The 25,858-nt window shown below is 40.5% G+C and overlaps 2 protein-coding genes across 2 annotated transcripts in view; one reads left to right on the top strand and one right to left on the bottom strand.

Annotated features, from left to right (window-relative positions):
- The window catches only part of il1rapl1a (interleukin 1 receptor accessory protein-like 1a), a 135,765-nt gene extending 134,663 nt beyond the window's left edge, over positions 1–1,102 (top strand). Inside the window, exon 11 of the mRNA XM_053328433.1 lies at positions 381–1,102. Coding sequence (XP_053184408.1) covers positions 381–1,102 — 722 coding nt within the window. The remainder of the gene's footprint in view (positions 1–380) is intronic.
- Positions 1,103–7,087: 5,985 nt separating this feature from the next.
- On the bottom strand, positions 7,088–8,442 carry nr0b1 (nuclear receptor subfamily 0, group B, member 1). Its single transcript, XM_053328434.1, has 2 exons — positions 7,639–8,442; positions 7,088–7,329 (listed from the first exon to the last, which is right to left on the bottom strand). Exons 1-2 carry the CDS (start codon positions 8,315–8,317, stop codon positions 7,088–7,090), a joined length of 921 nt encoding a protein of 306 aa, XP_053184409.1. The 5' UTR covers positions 8,318–8,442.
- Positions 8,443–25,858: the final 17,416 nt, after the last annotated feature.

Below are 25,858 nucleotides of genomic sequence, written 5' to 3'. Positions count from 1 at the left end.
TTTGTCTGTGGGTCTGCCTTCCAGAGTATTGATGCAATGCATAGACTAGTCCTTCACACTGTACACACACATTCAAATATTCACACACTGTTCATTTATATATGTATGTATCTGCACATACATACACAGTAACTGTGATTCCGTACACACTACACACTAAAATCGGTGTAATAAAATCAGATGTTGCAGGTCGACAGCAAAGATGCCACCTGTCATTGTCTTGTGTTTTGTGTCTGATGCTGTATGTCCATCCATTGTTGAGTGTTGTGCCTTGTTCTCATTAAATCTCTTGTGGTGTATGTACATAACTCAACTACTTCACTAGTCTTACACCTTTTGTATTTTTGTCCTTTTCTTTCTTTATTTCTTGTTCTCTGCAGCCTACATAGAGGACGTGGCACGCTGCGTAGATCAGAGTAAGCGCCTCATTATAGTTATGACACCCAACTATGTCGTGCGGCGAGGCTGGAGCATCTTTGAGCTGGAGACCCGGCTGCGCAACATGCTGGTGACCGGCGAGATCAAGGTCATCCTGATTGAGTGTGCCGAGTTGCGCGGCATCATGAACTACCAGGAAGTGGAGGCTCTCAAGCATACCATTAAAACCCTCACTGTCATCAAGTGGCGCGGCCCCAAGAGCAACAAGCTCAGTTCCAAGTTCTGGAAGCAGCTGCAGTACGAGATGCCGTTCAGACGCACAGAGCCCATGCTCACCCATGAGCCGGCGCTGGACGTCAGTGAGCAGGGCCCCTTCGGAGAGCTGCAGACCGTCTCTGCCATCTCCATGGCAGCAGCCACCTCCACCGCCATGGCCACCGCCCACCCAGAGCTGCGTTCGTCTTTCCACAACACCTACCACACCACCATGAGGCAGAAACACTACTACCGCAGCTACGAGTACGACATACCCCCAGGAGGGACCCTGCCACCTCTCTCCTCTCTAGGGAACCAGCACACCTACTGCAACATCCCACTAACACTGCTGAACGGACAGAGGCCTCCTGGGAAGAGCCGAGAGCACAGCCTGGAGGAGGCACACGCTAACAACGCCATGCTCCCTCTGCTGCCAAGAGAAACCAGCATCTCCAGCGTCATCTGGTAGTGATGAGCAGACACAGAGTCAGCTGTATGAAAATCAGTCAGGGTCAGAAATGGCTAGGCTCAGTCTGGTAGCTCTTAGGAACACAGTCAATGGTCGTGGGTACGGCAAGTGTTGCTCTCTGTTGGCTTTTTACAGAGGGTTTTGGATCCATTTGGTTCCTCGTTGTTAACTGGCAGCAAGTCGTGGAGATACAGCAGGTTTTTGGACTCTGTCTCCCTTGTTTTTTTTTCAAGTGGACAGCGCCTCCATCACAAGGGATGTTTTCTATGTGGAACCACAGGAGATTTATGAACAAAATGATAACATACTGTTTCAACAACTAGCGAGAGACAGACTCGCAAGAACTCCACATTAAAGAACCAACACACTATGGCAATTGTGCACACACACATTCAAACACATACACACGCATATGTGCATACATACAAACAAAAGGAAAACAGGGTCTTGTACATATATTTGAATTTATTTGTAGCATCAGTGTTTTCCTGTTTTGTTATTTTGTTTCTTTTATTCAATCATGTTTGTTGCCTTCTCTACTGTAGGACTTTGCTTTAACTTGTTATACAGAGTTGTATATTTTTATTGTTTTCTCTTTTTAGTTTGTTTTTTTTTAACTCTTATTTCAACATGCTTGTTTGGAAAGCCAGTATGTCACGTACCTGCACTGTTGTGTTTTGTTTTTTTTTTTAATGTTTTGTCTGTTTGATTTTAAATCTTTGTGTAGTTTAAATTTTTTAACACTTTTGGAATTGCCTGGACATTTCAGGAGCTTCGGGGAGCTGAAACTTCTTTTTGTTTACCTGTAAAAGGTGTATCTAGTTTAAAAGGAAACTCTCTTTTAAAAAATCATAGAATATGCAAAAAGAAGGAGGAGCTGGCAAAAATACACCGTCCTGTGGGACCGAGAAGGAGGCGCGGTTGGAGGGCAGTGCTAGTCCTCTCCAATCAGATAGACCGACAGACTGGCAGAGCTCTCTCTAAAGCTTCATATTTTCTATTGAAACAAACAGCCTTGCTGTTTTAGAGTGATAGTGAAATGCCTCACCTTAAAAAGAAATCTGTAGATTATTTTAAAAAGAATTCTATTTTTATAACAGAAAAGAGTTTGCTTGAGAAGTCATACTATTTGCATTTCATCCACCATAGAAAGGGGATTTGTGTATAAGTGTTATGCTGGTTTTGTACACTTGCAATGTGGTTCCTGGTTTGTTAAGAGATTAAGGTGGCTTTTGAACCCCACATGAAAAAATACGTCCTGTTCTTGATTCAAAAGTAAAGCATTTTCAATGTTTTGTTTTTTTAAAAACATAATATTATTCCCATTCTGATAGTTACTTTGGCTCATATGGATAGTTCATGTTTAAGGAAAGAAAATAATACATTTGTGTTTTGAAAGACTTTTTAAATATATTTGAAGGTGTGATTTTTGAGTATGCATAGCAAATAGATATGTATTCTATATATAATATAGATATTTATATAAATATATAAACACGATTTTCACTTGGAAAGAAATGTCTATCTTTATAGAAACACAATCATTATCAGTTGCCCTTACTTTCTCACTGCACATTAAAAGCATTGATTTCCTTTTGATGTTTTCCTTTTGTGTAGTACTTTTTATGACAGCCTTACAACATACCGATGACACTTTAATTGTCAGATTGGTGGCAAATTCATCCCTCCTTGTGAGTACTTTTGTGGCAGCAATTGGTTAATGGGTGGAAAAGTAATTTTGAATCAGTGATCCTAATGAAAGATCTGGCTCAGGAAAAGTGAACAAGCATCCTTCTCCTCGACTACTCATGAAATGCCTCTAAGCACCACAGAACTAGACCGTCCCTTCAATTGCCAGCTGCTCTTGTAGTAGACACCACTACAAGACTATTCTGGTTCTAGACAGCCTGTGTGTACAAGCTGTTTGTCTGCTGCTCTCTCTGATTATTTCCATAAACAACAGCAAGTTAAATTAATGTTAATTCAGATACCCAATCAAACCTCTCAGGACATTATGAAATGTGCTATGCAAATGATGAAACATGGGAGGTATAATCTGTTGTGTCCAGAGGAGAGTAGGAAACCATCTTATGTCCAGATGTATGCTGCATATTTACATCTCTTTTTCAATGATTCTCAGCCTTTCAAGAAACATATTACTCAGTTATCCTTAACAGCCGAACATTAATGCAGTGGGAAAAGGTCCATTTTTAGACAGTGCGTAATGACAGAGCTGCTGAGGGGAATCTGACAGTTTAAATGTGCTGATAGGGGGCTCTCTGTGGCCTAATGGTCTAGAACTCCTACCATGTAATCGCAATTTCCCTGCTTAGATAGTGGCCAGAGACATTTAGTGCATGGCAGCCCCGTCACTCTCTCCCCATGTTTCCTGTCTATCTCTTCTATCAGACAGGAGCACAAATGCCAAACAGAGATAAACCTTAAAAAATGTGCTGATATGAGAAACATTTCAGCTTTAAGCCACAGAGCCTCATTCGATGCCTGACTTTCGCTCGGCGACATAAACACAATGGAGGCTGAGTGCTGCCAAAGAGTGCCATCTCATGGGGATTCACACTGCGCACAAGGGGTGTTTGTGATTGAACACTGGTAAACACAGAAAGAGAAAGCACATTTGCTGATTCTCTGTCAATCCCAAGAGAGAACAGAGAAAAAGAGAAACTGGGCCAAAAGAAGCAGACTGGGACACACTGAGTTAAAGCCAGAGGAAGGGAGAAAGGGACTAAAGACAGAGTTTGTCACAATAAAGATCATTTTTGTTGGTGCCAGGGTGCACAAAAAGGGCTGTAAAGCTCAGAGAGTTTTAGACTATGTAAATACAACAAACCCGAAAGACAGTTATAACAGCATCAATAAGAAAATAAATGAACCACAACCACTGGAATGTTCATTGGCTGTGGTTCTTTTCATAAAGATGCCACCAGAGGCGTACACACACACATACACACACAAACGCACACACAACATGTTGTCAACCACAAGTAGAACTGGTGACTGTTGCGTGTTGGCAGCCTCCTGCCAGACAGCTGGAGTTTTATTAGCAGACACTGGATTAATAGACTCTTTATTACCCAGAGCAATTAAGGACTTAATTGGAGAGAAAATAGGCCCCATCGAGAGGGAACGGGTAGAGGAGATAGTCAGGAATAAGCATATCTTTAGAGAAAAGTCCACAGTGGCATATGTGCGAGTGTGTGTATATGTGTGTGTGTGTGTGTGTGTGTGGACTTTATTTCCCTTTTTCCTGCAATGCCTCATCAAACCACCAGGAGGTATGTGAGAGTTATCAGTAACATGCTCATGCCATCCAGCTGGTATCTCATGTTGTCTGTGTCCCTGCTTATTGTTGTCTTCACCTCCTTCCAGTGGCAGTCCATTTTAGTTGAATGGGGTTATTCTGTTCTGAGAGGGAATAAAACTAGCATAGAGACATTGTTCTGCTTTGAGGCACACTTTTAAAAAAATCTGTTTCTCTTGTAAACATCTTTTTGTTAAGAAACTAGACTGTAAAGAGATAACATTCCTGGAAATGCAATTTTCTCCACTTTTAGTGTTTTGTTTGTCATAAACAGCAGGAGCTCTAGCAGATAAGGCTTCCACACCGGTGAGTCCATAATCAATATTGAGCATTAGTGGAGGCTGAGCTCCCCAGCAAGCTTTACTCAAGCAGGCTTTTTGTGAACACATACCAGGCTGTGAAATGTGCCATCGTTCTCACTCTGCATCATATGAGACGGCTGGTTTCCATTAGAATACTGTTCAATAAGGCTATGTTGCTTGTGTACCACTTCCCAACCCGCACTCCTCTCAGTTCACACACACACACCACATGCACACATTCAGCTTCCATATGCTGTTGCACACTTATGGCAGTGGTCCCAGTTTTAAGGTCTAACCGGGAATAAGAGGTCATTTCATGGTCCAGTGGCTCTCTGACTGGAATTTTTTTTCTTCTTCTTCTTCTTTTGTGTGTCGAGCTCTGTCCTTCTCTTTCCATCTCATTTACACTTCCTCTCTTTTGTTTGAGTATAATACAAAAATCAGCAGACTGGGGCATATATAAATGTAAAGTAGTTACCTCCCGCCCAGGTTATTTTGTAAGATCGGGCCAAAACAAAGCCACAGGGACTGAGCACAGGTACAGGCCATCTGGCCCTTGAACAGTGATTTGAATAGTATAGCTGTTGGAAGCAGGAATCAGAGTTTGTGTTTATCAAACTGCTAAAAGTACAATTTTGGCCTCAAGTAAAAGATGAAAGTGAAAATCCTTCATTTTCACTCCTACTCACAAACTCAAGAATGGAGCAGTTTTAGCCTATTACTGTTTTAAATGCTCGATAGGCTTTTTTTTTGGCATTTATCAGGGATGCTCACAAAGAAACAAGAATAAATCTGGCATTGATTTTATTTGAAGTCACCTTGCAGCCTTCTAACCATCTTCATTGTCTGCACTTGTTAGTGTGCTACTAAATTCTTATTATTACATGATTTCTCTGGCATATGTGGTCCTCCAACAGTAAAATGTCTTGCAGCTGAATTTGTATTCCATTTCAGCCAGTTTCCTTTTATTTCATCCTTATTTTCACATTTATATTTATATTTTTATCTCACACAAATAAAATTTACTTTTTAAAGATTCTGTAGAATAATATACTACATTAAGATTTTCTGAAAAGACTGTGCAATATGGCAAATGTAGAGTCAATCCATATCTCTGATTATCCTTCTCTGCACATAATTGTGGTCATTTGAGAGTTGCTCTTAAATGTTACGAGTAGCAGTAAATCACTTGATAAACGTGTCTTATTGCTCATTCTTTATGTAATTCTTAGACATTTGATAAATATAGGCTCAGGTTTCCAGAGACTTTACCTCCATAAAGACATTTGGTCATGCTATCTGTACTGTAACCAAAGGAAGTTGTTGCCCCACTGTCCAAAGCAAACACGCATTTCATCATATTGGTCTCTATAGAACTGGTTTCACTTTAAAACCAGGGAGTCACTACACTACACACTAAACCAGGGGCATCTTAGGCTGCGTCAAAATTTCACACTGTAATGGCCAGAGTTGAAGGGACAGGTAGAACATTACCTGAGGCATTTTTGCTCCACCATTTCTGACCTCCTCTGTCTGTGTCTCTTTCACTCTCTGTATCAGTGGATGGGGAGTGATGTATGATGCACAGCCCAACTGCAGCAGGTGGTATAATGTTGCACCCTGGTGGTCTAACATGGCATTTCACCTGTGTTTAGAAGTCACACTGTCACAGTTGAACCCTCCATTCTACCTGCAATGTGACAAAGGGGACAATAGACATCTGTGTGGGCCACCACATACTCATCTCCATCCATAGTTGATGTAATAAACCTTTATCATTGAGTTATGTAAACAGTAGTTGATGTGATTCAGTGTGACTCAGATTTCTCAAGGTAAAGTCAGATTTGTTAGGACACTGTAGCTATCACTGCTTACGTACTGAGACTTATTATCTCCTGCATGATGCTTTCTAAGACTGATTTCACACCACAAAGTGGGTCAATAATGACAGAGCTGATATCACACACACCGACACACACATATAGAGAAAGGGGAGGTTAAAAACAATTCAGTGTTTTCTTTATTATAGAAAAATAGTTTATATAAAAACAAATAAGTTATGAATTCCAGCAGCTGCTTTGTATTTTTCCTCTGTCATGACAATTTTCAGCCCTCAACACACTCAACATCTTTCTTTCTCTCTTTCACTCTCTCATGCACACACACACACACACACACACACATTCCATATTCCTTCTCCTGTTGGTCGTTTCACAGTCCATGAAGATCTCCCATAAACAGTAGTTGTAAATGCAGTCCCTATCCTCCTCATCTGCCTTCTTAATCAATAAGAGCTTGGAGCATTTCAGTCCATCTGGCAGCTGAACCTGCTGAATTCACCTGTGTCCGTTGTGGACTCTGGACCTACTTCCCGTAGAACATCTCCTTGAGCACCTCCTCAATGTTGACCGTCCCTATGATGGGTTTGAAGAAGAGCTGAGCGACCACCGGCGGGCTGATAGCCCTCAGCATGGACAGAGCGATGAGCAGTTTGGCGAACCGTGTCGTGTCCTCGCGGTGAATCAGCCTGACGTGCTCGTTCAGAGCCTGGTGCGCCTCCCGACGCAGAGACTGGATGTATTGGAGACAGCGCAGACCCTCCAGATCTGGAGAGAGAAGAGTGGAAATAAAGTTCAGTATGGTTGCCTTTAAAAAAAAAACTGTTTATGGCTTACAGACAGCTGTCAGTTGGAAGATGCAATAAATCAAATAGTGAAGTCTAACTCAGTAGTAGATTCATGGCACCATCCATCAAATTATACACAAGTCGCTGCTAAAACATGCCCATCCCAAATAAACAAGTAAACTATGAATAGACTATTGATTAACTATTATTAATCTAGCATGGGTTACATTCATGTGCACGTCAGCTCTGTGCCACCTGTGTTAAATAAGTTAGGACAGCTCTGACCTACCTGGGTTGAAGAGCACAGCTCCTTTCAGATACGCATACTCCTTCGTACTGATATCTACACTCCAGCACTTCTTCAGGAAGGCTTTGATCGCTTCGATATCCACAACAGATACCCCGGCTGTCGGTCTGGTCTGGCCGGCGAGCACCTCGCTCTGTCTGTCCGGTAAACCAGTGAGGATGCGCTGCAGCATGCTGGGCTCCACAGTTTCCGTGGTCTCAAAGTCCACCCGGTCTTGTGCGAGTCCCAGCACGAGCAGGGGCGCCCAGCCGCTCCGGATCAGCATCAGCTGGTCGTCCTCCGGCAACTCACGAAAACACGGGACGTTTTTCACAAAGCGCAGTGTCTTCACCAGAACCGCCGAAGCTGCTTTGCAAGTCACCTGCGGGGAGCGGAGGATGCCTCGGCGCCGAGTGGAGCCGCAGGAGCAAGCCTGCTGCCGGTGCTCCTGCGGGGAAGCCGGGGTTGCGTTGGAGGAGGTCCTGTGGAACAAGTTATGCAGTGTTTGTTGTTGAGATTGTTGTTGTTGTTGTTGTTGCTGCTGCTGTTGTTGTTGTTGTTGTTGTTGTTGTTGTTGCTCCTCGGTTGTTGCAAAACTGTCACTCTTCAAAATGCTGTAGAGGATGCTGCTGTTGTTTCGGCCGCTGGCACCTCTACAGTGGCAGCCCTCCAGCATGGCCATGGTGGCTGGCCACTCTGCATGGGCCGGAGCTCCGTGCGTCCCGCTGTCTTTGAAGCGCTGGAGGTTAGCTCAGAGGTAGCGCTGTTTTCTTAGCCCCTGATAGCCCCGAGTGAAGGGCAGCACGTTTATATTAGCTCCCGTCTTTCCCCGCGCTCTGAGAGCTTTTTCAGACTCTCTGCATATTCCGCCTCCCATGCTCAGGCACCTCCTCTTTCTCCACCTCCTCCTCTCTCTCTCTCTCTCTCTCTCTTTCTCTCACACACACACATACAAACACACACACACACACACACACACACACACACACATTCGTGTTTCCATCACTTCAGAAGACACTACATTGACTTACATGTATTTTCTAACCCTTACCACATGCACACCCTTAATCTATAGGCCTACCCCAACATTAACATAACCCTAAAGTAACCTTAACTTCTTCGTCTTCACCCTGAAATTAATGATTTACATTATAGGGACTCCCTTTTGTCCCAATAAGGAAGGCAAATCCCCACACGGTACCCCTTATCCTAACCAGGACCTCAGATGATATTTTTATTTTATTTTCTATTCAGTTTTATTTGACAATGCAAGTGAACATAGTACCACTTCCACTCCTTACAAACAAGTTGAAGTACTGATGTTCTGCATATAGAGATTATAACTAATACTAGTTTACAACTCCAGTCCTGCCAGTTTCATACAGTAACAGAAAGAAAGAAAAAGGCGAGTACACAGATTACATACTTAAAACATACAATTTAAAACATTTCAAGTCATGGCATATTAAAAATGCATACAGTCAGCATTTTTGCCTCATTAGGATTGGGCATAAGGATTACTGGTCCCAACAAGGTCAGTGTTTGTCTAAAAGGTCCCAAACAAGTAACAAAAGTGCACACACACACACACACTTATCCCTAAACACACCGTTTAGGGCTCAAATATTCAAGATACACCACTCTAAAACAGACAATACACACTTTTCATCTTGTTTGCTCACCTGTGAAAAGTTAATGCACAATGTGTGTCTGCAAAATATCAACCTGGTGGCACAAAATCAAAGATAACAAGCAATGATCAGTAGGATTGATTAATTACATGGATTGTGTTATTAATTGTGAGAGAGAATAAAAAGCCAAGAGGGAGGAAAACACAGTCAAGAAATCAGAACCCAGTTTTATTCTCAGCATTACCTTGACTCTCTGGCAGCGCTGTTTATCAGACAGGAGCTGGTAAAAATATAGGCCAGTGACGGCTCTGAAGGCTTAATTATTTTAGGGACAATTTATATGATTTTCTATGAGAAAGAAGTAGGAAGAGCTGAGCTGTGAAGGCCAGCCTCCAACCTTGACTCGGACACACTGATATTGATTTAACCGTGAAAACAGGAGCTGGTGAATTATGATGTCATGACTCAATGCTCTCCTTGCCTCTGTCACTGAAGGAGGATGGGGGGGTGGGGGGTGGCGGGGGGTAGCAGGGGGAGGAGGGGAGGAGTGTGGAGGTCAATGAATGAGAGACTGAGAAAGACAGGTCTGGATAAAGCAGATGAATTAGAGGTTTATCTTAATTGCTCCTAAGAGGGAGCACAGGTTAGGGCTGGCTGCTAAGTGAGAGAGAAGGACGAGAGGGAGGAGGGAGGAGGGGGGGGGGGGGCTCTGGGGGGAAATAAGAAGTGATTACAGGAGAGTTTATCCAGAAAGAAAAAAACAAGGATGAATGAGAAAAAATGAAAAATAAGTTTTGACTTACAGTATGTAGGGCATAGACTGAGAAAGTGTTGGCGTGGTAACCTATAGTCTCATGCTGGCACGCAATGGTTTTCATAGAAGGTTGCTTTGGTATTGAGAAAGGATGACACTGAGTGCACGAAACCCAGCAGTAAACAGGACCTCTGTGTCCGCTTGCTCTGTTGCATTGAAGGACACAGCTATGAATGGAGGCAGGATGAAAAACTTTTGCTGTAGTGCCACAACATTGTTCAGAGGCCGAATGTCTTTGTATTGATTTAGCCGAGAGAGAAAACAGAGAGATTTTTCACATGTTTATATCAAGGACACCGCGGGATAAACAGCCTTCACTCAGACTGTCTCTTCTCCTGCTCAAGGCCCAGCCAGCGCAGGTTATAAAAATCCTTCCGTCTCAAGGAGAGATTACATTATGTCTTGTTTCAAACGTAGAGAGTTGAGTTTCTCTTGCATGGGTCCTCCCTTTTCTTCCTTTGTTTATCAGTATATACAAGATGTACTTAAGTAGCTCTCTGCCCCATCATCTGTCCTTCTGACAGAGCATGTGGAATATGAAAGTATACATTATGTGACGCCCAGCTTGTACTGTGCAGCAATGTATTATTCATATACATCCAAAAGTGTCCAGAGATACCAAATGTATCAGGCTAGATTTGAGCTAAATTAGCAATATTATTATAATTATACAAACTATGATATATGATATATTTTATGTATACAACTTGTCTTAAAATAAAGTTACAAAGTGCTTTACATGGGAAAGCATTTCAGCACTACGGTTAAATAAACTAAGGCACAAAAAAGCACAAAAAATACATGTAATGAAACAAGCCACAGACAGTAAGATACAGTAAAAGGAATTAACTGATCAAACAGGTAAGCCTAACTTGATTAATAATCAAAACAATGCTTTAAATTAATAAGAAGATTTTTCCAAACTTAACGCCCACCTCCACTCAAAAACATGTTTTTCTTCTTCCTACAGTTGGATGTTTGAGCTTCACTGTGCATAATGATGTATGTGCAGAGTTTGACACTAGAAGGCTGTTTTCACATTCATCTGCTGGACTCTTGAGTTTAAGCTGTGTACTTATGAGCGCGATTTGCAACATTACAACCAGTTTCAATCCAATCACAGATAACAATGAAAAGGTCTACCTGAAGGAAGGAGAGGACCTGACCCGCTGCTGTCAGCACAACAACATGATCCTGAACATCAGCATGACTAATGAGCTAATAGTGGAATTTGGGAAGAAGCAGGGAAGGAACTATGCCCTTTTAATATCAACAGGACCTCAGAGGAGAGGGTGACCAGCTTTAAGTACCTTGGTGACTTGGGCGTTGCATACTGATTCAATGGTGAGAAAGGCAAGGCAGAGACTGTTTCACCACAGATGCCCGAGGAAGTTCTGGGTATCCCCTCAAATACTGAGGAATTTCTACTCCTACACCATCAACGGGGGAACATCACTGCTTGGTACGGAAACAGTACAGAACAGGACTGTTAGGCCCTGGAAAGAGTTATTAATTTGGCTGAACATACAATAGGCAGAGCTCTACCCTGCCTGACTGCAAGATTATGACTAGGACACTCATTAAGGATCGCAACCACCTGTATAGCAGCCCTTTCTCCCTGCTGCATTCTGGAAGACGGTACCGGATACACCGGACTATTACTGAGAAGCTCAGGATGAGCATCTACCCTCAATACCCACCAGGATCCTAAATGAGGTCACTGTTTTTGACTACCCCCCCCCCTCCCCCAATCATATTTATTACTATTTATATTACTAATTACTAATATTATCAATCATTTGCAATTATGTGTCTGTCTACCTGATGAATGTAGGTGTTGCATTCACTGTCTTTCTAGCTCTGTTTTCGGTCTTAATCACTTCCAGTCTCTTTAACTGTTAAATTCTCCACTATGTCCACCAGCTAGTCTCTAACTGTGTCTGTTTACATTTTGGTGCTGAGCAGGTAATGTATAGTGAGTTTTAAGAGCTTTTTCTCTGACAGCAGTTGTTTGTGGTTGAAAACAACACTATGAGAGTGGTGACGGGGGACCAAAACAGTAAAGTTGCAGCCAGACAGTTAAACAATAAGCTGAAACTCAATATAAAGCTGTGTAAAAAAAAAAACAGAGCAGAACTGCAGAGCCAGGTGATTATTCTCTGTCAATACAATTGATGTCCCTCACATTTCACATTGCATCACAATCATCACAAAATGTTGATTATAGCCACTTTAAGGGGTTTGGCTATATGCTGTATACTAAACACACTGAAAAAAAAAAAAAACCTTTCTAGACGATGTACCATCAAATGAAGTATACTGAGTCATCAGCTTTACAGATTCACTCTCTCAGTTTTCTGTGGTAGGGAGCAGATTCTTTCTCTGGCCCAGTGCCTGCTGGTCCTGAGCCCAGTTTAAAATGGCTCAGTATGGGGAGGCCCTCTTGCAACCCTATCCCTATCACATACCCTTACAGATATGAGTGCACAACTGTCACATTCCAGTATTATACATTTCTAAGTTCTACCAATTTAACTGGGAAAAATCCTTTGCTTCAATTCCCTCCTCTAACTCCCATGTCATAGTAGTCTGTGCTGAAATACTATGCAGGAATATGCAAAAACAAGTTATGAGTACACAGATATCGATTGTTCACATGCATGCTGTCTGTCTGTAATCTGCCCTTCTGTAACGCATTGCTATGACACCCAGACAGTCAGAGTCAGACAGAATCAGCCACGCTGCTGCTCCTGAAATTTAGATCAAGGTCAGTACCAAGGAAGTTACTCACTCAGACAAGGGGCATGGGAAAGTGAGAGCAACATGCAGGAGTTAAAGGGGGAGGAAAGAGACACAGTCAAGAGCCAGTAAAAGAAAGTTTCAAGTTGTCAGTATGTGATGTGTTTGTATGGAAGTTTTATGAAGACTTGGCCGGAAATTAAAAATTCTCCTTTGAAAAGTACAAATTGCAATTGTATCCACTTAGCTTTCCATCTCTACAACTAATACTTTGAAACTGAACTTTTTCAATAAGTGCAGATTGCTCAAGTAAATACACAAAATGCTTTCAATAAGTGAGTATTGTTGCTTTTGCAGCAGTAAGCATTTCCTGAAGGTTGATCACACAAATGAAATTCTGAGGTTGCCATGACCCAAGAAGACAGCTCTTTGGCACATTCAACTGAGCCGGCCTTGAAACACAAGTGTAGAGAAGAACACAAGGTTTTTACCAAACACCCACAGACACTCAAAGACAGGTCTCAGAAACATAAGAGGACAACTTTGTATGATTCAAGGCTTTGCATTAAATGGCTCCCCTGGAAAAGTCTTGTACTGCATTGTTTGTTGATTTGTTGGGCGCTCTTCTGGCGGTTGCTATAGTGACTGCCTCCATTTTCTCTCTGTGGCTGCTCACATAAAGGACTGTGTCCTTGTCTCCATAATAGTTACAAATTGAATACTGCACTTTCCAAGGACTCATGTCACCAACTTACATCAGAGTGAAAGTGTGTGTGTTTGTGTGTTGGAGAAGAAGAAAGAAGACAAGTTTGCTTTAGATGTGCTGGATAACTGCAAGGTAAAATGAACAGGTTTTGTTTTTTTTAACTTAGTTTTGATTTGATATAAAATAAATAATAATTCGATCATAAAAACAGCCCAACATTTAAGATAAATGCAGAAAGACACAAGACACAAGTAGGAATATAAAAACAAAAAGATTTAAAAAGGCCTGAGTGCTGCATCACCAAGAGTCCATAGTATTAGAGAAATTTAGTTAAACGGACCACTCTTTAGGCATTGCTCATGCTGTTATGGATCACACAGGGACTGCGCTGTCTGTCCAAAGTGTCTCTATATTTCAACTAGAAATATTGAGTCACTGGTACGGAACAGAAATAGAGAAATATGTGAAGTACTATTAGAAATCTTGTTGCCAAAAGGTTCACTAAAGGGTTCACTCAGACAATTTTCCCTGATTTTCTCAAGTGTCTGGAATAACATCATATCTCTCCAGGCTAGTGTTTGGAACAAAGTTTCTCATTTTGGTGTGATGTTCAATTCTATCCTTTCAGGGACCGTTTCTTATTATTGTCTTGTGAGCCAATAAATGTCATGGACATATTGGTTTTGGATTTTTGTGTTTTATTCTCTTGGTTTCTAGTGTTGTATTTCTGTTCAGTCCTTTAGGTAATCTGGTTTTACTTGTTTATATTTGGGTTGTGTTTGGGTCCACCTGACAAAAAGTGTAGACAAAGAGACAGGCACCACCCAATAGTACTGTATGTGCTGGTATAGATGGGTAGTTTATGTATAAAAAAATAAATTGTTCCTACCAACATTTTTTACCCATCTCAAACAATATTTCATTTAAACTTCTTATAACATTACTGTAAGATCTCTGGAGGTGTCAGGTGTGTTTTCTGCAAAGAGTGGGTTAATATAATAGAGTGAAGAGTGATTCATGGGAGATAGCTGACTTGATCATCTAGGAACCCTCAACTTCAGGCTGTGTTATGTTGTCAACTAGCTGCAGCCCAACAGCAGTAGTGGAGTCAGTGATGAATGACAGAAGTTTTCATTGGAAAAAATTACTATCATATTTGAATTTCAGGCATTATAAGCTTTTTCAGTTCTGACATGTCATAGAATGAAATCACTATAGGTGTAAATTCATCCCACAGTGAATTAATTCATCAGGTCCTTTTTTAAAAGAAAAACTGAAGAGTAAATAACAGCTGATGTTATCTCTGAAGAATATACTTTAATCAATTCTAACGTTTATCACCTTTTGACATTATATACAGTAAACATGTATCCTAATAATCTCATCCCTCCCCTTTTCAAATAGCTGATGAGTAATTCTTTTTGTATGCTGTATTTATAAGCTAAATTAGCCACAGCTTGTCCAACTGATCTGCTTGTAACTGTCAGGCATCATTTCATCATGAAACTCCCAGCCCAAACAGTATAGAGACACAGAGCTGCAGCCTCTAAGATGAGCTCTGATATCATAGTGAAAGAATGATATCAGTAGAAGTTTTTGAGATTATTTAAAGATATCAATCAACAAACTGAAAGAAATAACAGAGCTACAGATGCTCAGGTGAAGCCTTACAGCAGAGTTGAAGTGCTTCACTGATTTGTGCTCTTCTCCTCAGTTCAAAGATTTGTTGGGACTGACGGAGTAGACTGATTGCATCACAGGTCAAATGCACTTCAGTAGATGCATCAGTGTGCAAACACATCACTGATTCTGACTGTCTTCAGTTCAGTGGTAATAATAATAATAATGATAATAATAATAATAAATGTTTGTGCCTTGACTGTCTTGTTAATGATATTTTAACCAGATAGTAAGATACTAGTAAGAACCACTGATTCAGTCAGTGATGAAGATGATTCTTAGTCCAGTTTGAAGATCTGGTGTTAAAGATTAGTTCATACATGTACTGAATCATCGCTGTATCATGTACTGTATCACCTGTAGAACATACTAGCTCTTCCCAAAGCTTTGAAATACATCTCAGCCATCATGGAGATAACTTTATTGTCAAATATGGATTTTTGGTCACATGAAAACAGCAAGTTCTATATGGGGTGAGGCTGTAACCCCTGCCTCTGTTCGTAGAGGGTCTTGTCTTGGCATCAGATGTACAGATTTTACATTTGTCAGCTCACCAGTGTTGTATGTTTATGATGTGTAATAACCTGGTCAGGCAATGGAAACAGCTCACTGATACACAGAAGCTCTCTTTGGACAAACATTTTGTTCATTGTTTACTTCAGCTGTGGACCGCTCACTGACACACACACATATTAACACACTGTTGTGTTACGATGGTCCATAGTCTGTTTGTCTCTCCTCTTGTAACAGTGTTCAAGGTTGGTGTAAACACAAGGTCACCCAGCTCAAAGCAAACAAAGCAGTAGATATGCTAGCTTTTAGGCCAGGAACAAATGACTTTGCTATTAAAGCCTATATGGGATGAAGATATGTTGTATAGTGTCATGTTGCATAGTGTTATTTTGTCTTTTGGTGATGCTAGTGAAAAGTAAAAGAAAAAATCAATTTTGGAGTTACTTCTAAGATTCAGTTGTACTGAAAATGTCTGCAGGTTTAGTGTATTCAGTCAATGTCAAACATTCATTAATTCAAGTATAAAAATGTGACAAATTTGACCAACAACAAAGCTTTTTAAAATAAATATATATAAATTATAAATTAAAAATGAGCATTGTGACTGATTTGCTCCACATTCAACAAAAACTACCAGCAAATGAAACAAACCACAAAAACCCCCATAACAACAGTTGCCTTTTGACATCTGAAAGCACATTTGTGAAAAGATAAAGACAAAGCCGAAGTTTAGAGAAGGGTGGTGTTGACCTCATTGCTATCAGTGAACTACTTGGTAAAAAGAGAGGAGAAGAAAGCTCTTGCACATCTCCAGGTCTATATTTACAGTATATTATTGCATTTGTACAGCCTCTCAGTTTAGCACCTGTCTCTTAAAGGGCCCCTCTTTACTCAAATCTAAACTTCTCAGATACATCTGTATATGTTCAAACCTGAATTTGATTTGAAATATGCAATTGGACAAGACAAATAGCCTGTGGAACAACCTTAGCAGCAAAGGCTATGGAATGGTAGGCCGTTTGTGAGCATGTGCGAACAATCTGACATAAGTTCAATGGGGACGTAAAGGTAACATGAAGGAGTTCCTTCATTTGACTAGGGAAAGTCTCAGTTGGTAAACTCACCAGAAAAAAAAATTAAGAGTTACAAATACAGTTGCCATATTTTCAGTTCAAGTGTTCATGTTGTCAAGAACGACAGAAAGGGAAGATATTTTCAATTAAAAGAATAATTGAATACCAGCTGAAAAGATTTGTTTCTACCTTGCTGCAGCAATATAGACATGTATGCATGGTGGTCAGAGAGGCAAAAGAGCAGAAATAAAGACTTCCTACTTGGTATTAAGTTAAGTTACAAATTAAAACTGAGTTGTGGGTGGAAAAAAGGGGTGATAATGAAACTCAATGACATCCATCTGGGAGGTGATGCTAATAGACAGTCCAGCTTTATTTGTTCAACCTTATCATGTGTTAGACTATGTGGGGTCTGGAGAGGGTGTTTATGCCATTTTATCTGAATAAGAAAATAGCTGAGAGATCTGCTGGGTTTCTTCTGTCATATTATACTCAGTTAAATGGGTGCACTACAGCACTGCTCTCATCAAAGGACTCATTTTACAGGTTTTCTCAGTTGCTCTGGCTCACTTCCTGAATGACAGTTGAAGTTGTCAAAACAGTGAAATTCTTCACATTTTGTCACATTTTGTCTCATTCATTGTCACCAATTGCAAATGCTTAAGCACATTTAGGCACATGACTAAGTACAATTTTCTACAATTTCAACTATTATTAAAAAAATATTGTTCTCAGTTGAATTCATTTACTTTCAAAAATGTTACAATTCTTTCATTGAGTAAGCACATGCATCACATACAGAATAGTCTATCTAAATGTCAATCTACCAAACCCATATTTCATAAGTCTGGTGAGTCAGGTGAATCTTAAAAATCACATAGGAACAGACAGTTTCTTCTTAGACCAACCAATGGCACATACTGTCCAGTTAGCTTACAGGTGTAAACTGTCATGAGTGTAAAACACATTCATGAAGCATGAGGGAAAAGAGTTACTACAGTTTGTGAACATGGAGGCTGCTCAGATGAATATTGGACCATTGGACTCGGGCAATGGAGGTACTGTATTAAGCATACAATCATTGCTTGCTGCAACAGATGCTGCTTGTGATGACGTAACAGCAGAAGCATGCAGAGAAGGGTTTGCGGCATGCAAGACAATTCTTCCTCTGTTGCTTTGCAAGGGAGAGCATGAGGTGTGAGGCTGAGGGGAAAAAATATGACCAGGCAGTCCCAGCACTGTAACTTGTATTATTATGCTATACTACTGCAGAGCTAGGTTTTGTTTCAATTTCCAGTTATTTTTCTGTGTGCTGTGTTGTGTGATCATTGCAGCAAAATAAAATTGTTTTTCCTCACATTACATGCAAATCTACAGTAAGTGCTCCTTTGCTTTATAAAGTGGAATGTGAAACGGTGTACACTTGAACTCAGTGTCTGAAGTGAGGAGTATTCACTCTGATACACAATAGCAGTCAGCTTCAGAACAATAATGGTCTGGTACAGTAGGCATTCAGTGTCAGTGAAAACACGCAGGACTAGGCTGTTTGGGAAAAGGAGATGAGGGACACATATAGTCCACTCTCATTCTGACTAAACATTTAAACATTATGGCCACCTTTTACACAATGTCAAAGGAATGTGTCATTTTGGTGGCAATGGCTTCATTTTTAAATATGAATTAAAGGTTTGGGGTGAGTTTCAGCCTTTTTATAGGTTAATTATAGTGTTTTGCTGCATGTATGAGCTGTTTTGGGAAATGCATCTTCAGTGTTGAGAACATTAAAGAATGTTTTGAGAAATGTGCTAAAGCAACTGAGAAAACTGTAACATTGACCCAGTAACGAGGCAGGCTGCCTGCAGTTGCCACTTGAAGGACTTCTTGTAATTTTGTCTTAGTGATCTTATAGTCCTTACAATTTAGAAGCAAGGTTTGCTGCTAATAGGCTTTGTAGGCTTTGTAATTTTTTTTATTTTTTATTATTAGGTATTTTTGACTGAAGGGGTTTTATAAATACAGCCACAAGGATTTCAGAAAATTCACATCAGTTGGGTTTTAGAGGCACTCCAGAGACACACAAGGTATTGAGGGTTTGAGAGTACCTCATGGTGCCTCAGTCACTTTGACATTTAGTAAGTTCAAACCACCTTGGATTGGTTATTCGCGAGGAGTAGCATGTAAGTGTTGTGTTAAAACCCACAATTTTTACAGTAATGATAGTTTAGGGAGCATACATGACCTGGAATGCCTTGTTTTCAAAGTAACACATAATGTCTAAATAAAAGTGTGTCTTACTCTGAATATGTTGAATTTGACACCCAGCACACATTCCTACTGACTCCTGCTCCTGCAGATACACCACATACTCTGCTGAGCAGCTGGTGTATCTGTCAGCAGGTCACAGTGTAGTCGGTTACCTGTGGCTCACTGCAGCTGCTCCCCTTTGTTCTTATTATTCACCACATTACTTAAAAGAGATACACTGTCAAAAAGCAGAAAATGATCATTGTTTTGAAGACGCTTTCTTGAACAGTTTCGGTCAGTGCCAACCTCTGTTTCCTGTGGCTGCTTCACACTAAAAGCCACCCTACTTTCTGCCAGTTAAACACTTTCAATTTAAACTAGTAGGAAATATTCCATTAGCCTTAGCAGCAACTTAAAGCTACAGTGCGGGACTTTTGTCTCCCTCTTCTGGCAGTGAGAGTATTTATAAAAACAATGTGTACATGCGTACAATGCGTACATCATAGATTCAGTCTCACCTACACCGTCATTACTGTTGGGCTGTAAAATGGTGGATAAATTATTTTGAGTGTCACACAACCTCTGCGATATGACTCGTTTCACGATCATAATCTGATCTAATAACATGGAAAGTCTGGAAGAACTGCATGATTAAATGGTTTTTTATTATTCTAGTTGTTGTTTTGTTTTATTTTATTTTATTCCCATTCAAATTAGCAGTGAACCAACTGGAAGTTAGCCGTTCAGCCAGCAGAAGTGGCTAGTGAGCATGTTCTGCCCATAGAGTACCGACCCAAACAGTTTCCGAGGCTAACTTCTCACATGGTTCTGTGTTACAAGCATCTGGTGCTTCAGATCAGGGAATGTCAACCAGAAGTTTTGAAAACTCTGTCTACTGTGAAATACAGAGAGATTCAGGCTTAATCAGCAAAGTGTGATCTCGTGTAGTGAGGGCTTGAATGCAACAGACATTCATTTATATGTAAAAGTTCCACTCTCCAGTCTTAAACAGTGGAGAGTGATATGAATCCAATGCGTGAATGGCAGACTACACTAATGATGAAAACTACAGTATAGAGAGGTAATTACAGAATGTAAATACATTGTTGGCTATTGCTGATATAATTAACGTTAAAAACAGGGTCTGATTTCATGAAAATCATACCTGTCCATTCCAACTACAAATACAGATAAACACGCTACAAAAAAAGTGCCAGTAACATGATGGAGCAAGCGAGAGGCAATGCAGAGGCGGGACACTGCAGTTATAATGTCCTTGTTGTGGATAAATTGTGTGTTGAACATATGCCACGGGGACATGAGCTAATTAGCCAAGGTTGAGTGGGACCCTGGGGGGCTGGGGGTTGGGGTTGGGGTTTGGTGGGTGGGTGTGTGTGTGTGTATGTGTGTGTGTGTGTGTGTGTGTGTGTGTGTGTGTGTAGAAGGGGTATGGGTGGGGGGTTAACATGTAGGGGTGGAGGGAGACGAAGAGGGAAGAGAGGCTGCCAAGGTCAGACCCATGAGTGTGCAAGTGCTACTGAATCCACACAGCACAACAGTCCCCCAGTGCCATTGTGATGAGTTCACTTCATTCAGTCTCCCTGTGACTTCAAACCATCCTCCCTTTATTGTACACATTCATTCATCACTTCACCCTTCCTGCATTAACCCAGCAAGTCACAAAGGATTACATCAACAGAGGCGTCGTAAAAACACATTTAGACAAAACAGCAATTAAAATGCAGATTGCCTCACCTGACTCCTATATGCATACCCCATTTACCTGCCTTCATTCCCCTTTTCCTTGCTTGCCCCTTCCTTCAATTTCTGCTTGTCCTTGTTGATCTATTCATCTTACCTAAAAACATGTGACACCATGAAATAATGTCCCTGCTTCACATGTATAGCCATTACGTATTCGTGCGTGTGTGTGTATGTGTGTTTGAGCGTGTGTGTGTGTGTGTGTGTTTGAACGTGTGTGTGTGTGTGTGTGTGTGTGTGTGTGTGTGTGTGTGTGTGTGTGTTGAAAGACTACTGAGTGAAATATGAAGTAAAACAGAGCAATAATTTATGTCCCTCCTATCTTATTCTTTATTGGTCTCACGGTGACTACTGTATGAATATTTTGCCTTACAGCATATTGAGGACAGGGTCATGTTTGCATAAGGAGGTAAATTATGACACTAATAACAATGTTGGCATGCCAGGAAGAGATGAGGGAGGAGGTGAGGGTGCGAGGGGCAGAGTGGAAGAATAGGCAGGAGCTCACAGATGATAGGATGTGTGTTGTGTTGACCCAAGGTGAGGGAAACAGACACAGCTGGATGAAACACACATTTAGAATAACTTTGAAGGAAATAAATGATTTTCTGCTGTTTAAATGCAGCAAGATCAATTACTTGTTTTCATTTCCATGCCAAAAAATCTCATTAAAAAGTTATTCTTCATTTGAGTCTTAATCACCTTGGGCAATACAAGACTTTGATACTTTTGCTGCTGCTTTTTTTGTAATATGACACTTTTTATCAGTGCAATTGTAACTTGTACTTAAACAGATGCTCTTCCACCACTACTCTAGAAGGTACAGCTTGATTTTAAGTGTTTTGGTTAACTGAATTAAAAGGGAGAAGATATCTACTCCAATGTATAGAAGGGAGTTTAAGGATAACATTAGCGGTACTCTACATTTTTGTAGAAGGTAAATCTTAATAATGGGTCATGAATGCAGACTTTAATTTATGTAAAAGGCTAAATAACTTCCTGAAGCAGCTGGGCACTGTCGTTTCTAGCAAACATTACTCTGACAGGTGTATAGAGGATTTGTTAGACATTATTTTTAGCTGCACGTTTGGTGTACAAGTGAATATTTTTAGCAGCAGTACGATTAATGGCCCAGAGGAACATTACCTTCAGCTACACAGACACCTGCTTGTCAGTATAGCAAAGATTCTTTATTGTTTTCATGAAAAATATATATAATCAAATCATTACTTATTTTTAAATCAGTGATGTCTTGTACATTAAAAAACACCTTATTTCAACTTTTTCAACTATTAACCCTCCTGTTGTCCTCAAGTCAAGGAAGGAAGGGAGGAAGAAGGAAGGAAGGGAGGGAGGAAGGAAGGATGCAAGGGATGAAGAAGGAAGGGAGGGAGGGAGGGAGGGAGGGAGGAAGGGAGGAGGGAGGAAGAAGGAAGGAAGGAAGGAAGGAAGGAAGGAAGGAAGGAAGGAAGGAAGGAAGGAAGGAAGGAAGGAAGGACAAAGGAAAGAATGAAGGTAATGGGAGGAAAGAATGAGAGAAGGAGGGAGGGAGGGGGGAGGGAGGGAGGAGGGGAGGGAAGGACAGAAGGAAGGTAGGAGGGAGGAAGGAAAGAAGGAAGGGAGGAAGGAAGGAAAGAAGGACAAAGGAAAGGAGGAAGGTAAGGGGGCGGAAAGAAAGAGAGAAGGAGGGAGGAAAGAAGGAACAGACAAAACAGACAGGGTCAATTTAACCCGGGAGGACGACACAAAGGTTAAACTTCTCATTTAACTCAAATTTCAATACAAATGACAAAAGACGTTTATCATCACTATAAAAAGTTACTGTACAAACTGCAGATCATTTGTCATATGTGTCCCAGTTTGATTATTGGACAAATCTCTGTGAATTTTAATCACACTGTTTTTGTTTCAGTGAGATTTTCTTGTTGGAGATGCTAAAGTAGAAGTTTGTTCATCTACTACACATTCAGCCTTGTACCAACATCATTGGTGCATCAGTAAATTAACTCAACTTATGCTACTATAGCTACACCTACATATTATTTTTCCACAAGCAGCAGCCTTTTGTTCAGCCAGTACCTTTTTTTCAGCTGATTCAGAAGTAACCTTGCCAGCCTGCCATCATAATTGGCTACAGATCCGTGAGCAGCAGGTGTATCCAAACTTCCTAGCCTCGCTGTTCAGCCTCTGCTGCTATTTCCACGGCGTACAATGTATTTTCAGTTATACCTTGAATATCTTTGCGCTCAGCTTCACATACAAAACAGACTATGGTGGAGTGAGGGACTATAATAACATGTCTATAGCAGACTGACTGTAGTGTACTGCAGTATATATCTGAGTATATTGACCCCTCTTGACACAATATGTTGTAAGCATTGTCTAACTAAAACAAAGGCTCTTAATCTATGGCAAATGATTATGGTTTTGAAGCATGTCAAATGTTCACCCATATCATTCTCATCCTAGATTCTTTTTGTAGCAAGAAGTTATTTCCATTTGCACGTCTTCCTTTCTACACTTTCAAGTTCATCCATTGGCCTTGCTTATAAGGATAAATTGCTACAGCACATCAATCTGCCTCCTCTTCATACTTTATTTGTGCCAATATGATTTTCATCTCTTTTCAGAGTGCCACTTTCTATACATGTTTTCGTCTGCCAAGGCCAAGGTCTCTGCTAAATGCCAGTTGAGCTTGTTGAACTTCCTGTTTATTGAAGGCCTTAAAAAGTATCATATGTGTTGTATTTTTTATTATTAATGCGTTATGAACCCATAAACCCAAGCTATACTTTAATGTAAAGTTTATTTGCATCATTCAAGTCAGACTTCAATAGAAATTAACAGTCTATACGGATGAAACAGTAGCAGTATAATTTCTTTACAGGAACTAATGAATTGAAACTTTTAGAGATGTCTCTCAGCAGTGAGTAATAACTGTGAATTTAAACACTTACTTTTTTTTTAGCTCTATTTGTGCACCTTCCCATATGGCATTACACTATTAAGTAGCACAGGTAATTTGGGAACTTCTCCTACTTTATAGTGTGCCAATAGATTTTTTTTTTATTTCAACAGTAATAATAACTTATTATTATTAATATTAATATTATCATTATTATTATTATTAGTAGTAGTAGTAGTAGTAGTAGTAGTAGTAGTAGTAGTAGTAGTAGTATTGAGGCCTCAGCAGTCTGAGTTTTTCATATCAAATGGATATCTGCCACATTTACATATAGAAATTCCCTCGTTGTGTTTCCCTGTTGAACTGCCATTTTGAACAGTAAGGTGTTAACAGTTCACTAATGTGCTCTGTAGCCTGTAAGCCTTGTAAGTCATGAGTAAAAATTTTAAATGGATTCTAAAAGAGTGCAAAAAAGCTAAAACTGGGGTGATGTGAGAAAAGTGTTTGGCCTAGCTGAAACTGAGTTGCAGCTTGGGCACTGAGGAAGGTGAAAGGTGTTCAGTACAGTACAGTAGTTCAGGTGTGAAGATATAAAAGCATTCCTAATTGTCTCTGTATTACTAAAAAACAACATTTCTCTGATCTTGGAAATACTCCTGAGAATATAATTGTACCTTTTTTGTGTTTTTCTTAAGTTTAGCTTAGTGTCAAAGATTACAGCCAGGATTTTAGCAGTCCTCTTAATATTTGGCCAAACTCCTTCCTGTAGGTCTTGCGACACACATGTTTGCCGCAATATGATTTGCAAAAGGGTGCAAAGTCAGATTTTAGTTTTTTTTTTAAACATAACAAGGGATAAAAGAACAAGTATGCTACAAACTCCAGAATAGGGTCAGAGTGTGTGTGTTTGAAAGTGTGAGGTGAGCCAGATAGCTGTGTGTCATAATCTCTATCATTCCAAGCAAAAACACCACTGGAGAGCAAAGTATTGCCTAGAAAAACAAAGGCTTTTCAAGCAAATTTAAAGTCATGGTAAAGCTTTAGATGAAAGCTCTCTGAAAATATCACGTTTGCACCCACCCACTGTGCAGATTCATATGGCTAACAAGGTAAAATGTCAGTGATTCACACTTGAGTAGTGTTAAAACCACTAAAATACAATATAAAGTAATCAAGTAAAGGAGAATAAACATGTGGGTGTTTTTTCCAGCCAGTTACATGCACATACATATGGGCTCTTTGTGCTGTGATATACAGTCATGCATTATCACATTATGTTCCCCCAGCCCTTTGAGAGCCAGATCCTGCTGCCACGCTGTCTCTCAAGGTCTCTCTCTGTCTGCTGTAGCTTAGCCAAGGTCACCTGCGCCGCTGCAGGCTTTCTGCAACCTTGAGTAGCTAACTGACCGGGAAATGTGTGTTCTCCCGTTCCACCACCTACATGTCCCTATGTCAGTCAGCCAGATACATAGCAGGGCTGTCATTAAATGTTCCAGCATGCTGCGAGTTGGACATTAGGTCACTCCAGTAGATGTAATCTGAAAGAACCACAGCCTCTCAAGGCCATTCAAAAAAAATTAGGAGGGAGAGCTCAGCTTCTGAAAAAATGTTAATTGAATTAAGTGCCTTGACCACCTAACTGTAGTCTGAAATGATTCCACCTCTGTGTGTGTGTGTGTGTGTGTGTGTGTGTGTGTGTGTGTGTGTGTGTGTGTGTGAGTGAGAGAGAGAGAGAGAGAGAGAGAGAGAGAGAGAGAGAGAGAGAGAGAGTGTGTGTGTGTGTGTGTGTGTGTGTGTGTGTGTGTGTGTGTGTGTGGACTTTAGTCACTTTCAGGGACACAAACCAGACTTAAGATCAGTTGAGTAAGAACAGCTTGTGCAGTTGGGGACAAAAACCATGTCTCCAATTGGAATAGGGTTAGGTTAAGTCTGCATTAAATATCAATGTAAGTCTATGTTAACTGTGACTTAATTAAACGTGTGTGTGTGTGTGTGTGTGTGTGTGTGTGTGTGTGTGTGTGTGTGTGTGTGTGTGTGTGTATGTGTGTGTTTTCTTGGAGGATCTTGACCATCAATCAGTCTTGAAGTTGTGGTAGATGTTTTGAAGTCATATAGACACAAAGGAGGGGAAAATATATATGTAAACAGTATATGACT

The sequence above is a fragment of the Scomber japonicus genome, chromosome 11 (genome assembly GCF_027409825.1).
Source record: "Scomber japonicus isolate fScoJap1 chromosome 11, fScoJap1.pri, whole genome shotgun sequence".
NCBI classification, from domain to species: Eukaryota; Metazoa; Chordata; class Actinopteri; order Scombriformes; family Scombridae; genus Scomber; species Scomber japonicus.
The sequence above is the reverse complement of the archived record's forward strand: the minus strand, read 5'-3'. Positions and strand labels throughout refer to the sequence as shown.

What these genes read in the sequence shown, in the direction of transcription:
- nr0b1 (XM_053328434.1), bottom strand. Translation starts at nt 8,317, where the DNA reads ATGGCCATGCTGGAGGGCTGCCACTGTAGAGGTGCCAGCGGCCGAAAC. An exon ending in AGCTGTGCTCTTCAACCCAG is followed by an intron (nt 7,330 to 7,638) that starts GTAGGTCAGAGC and finishes TTCTCTCTCCAG; the next exon opens with ATCTGGAGGGTCTGCGCTGT.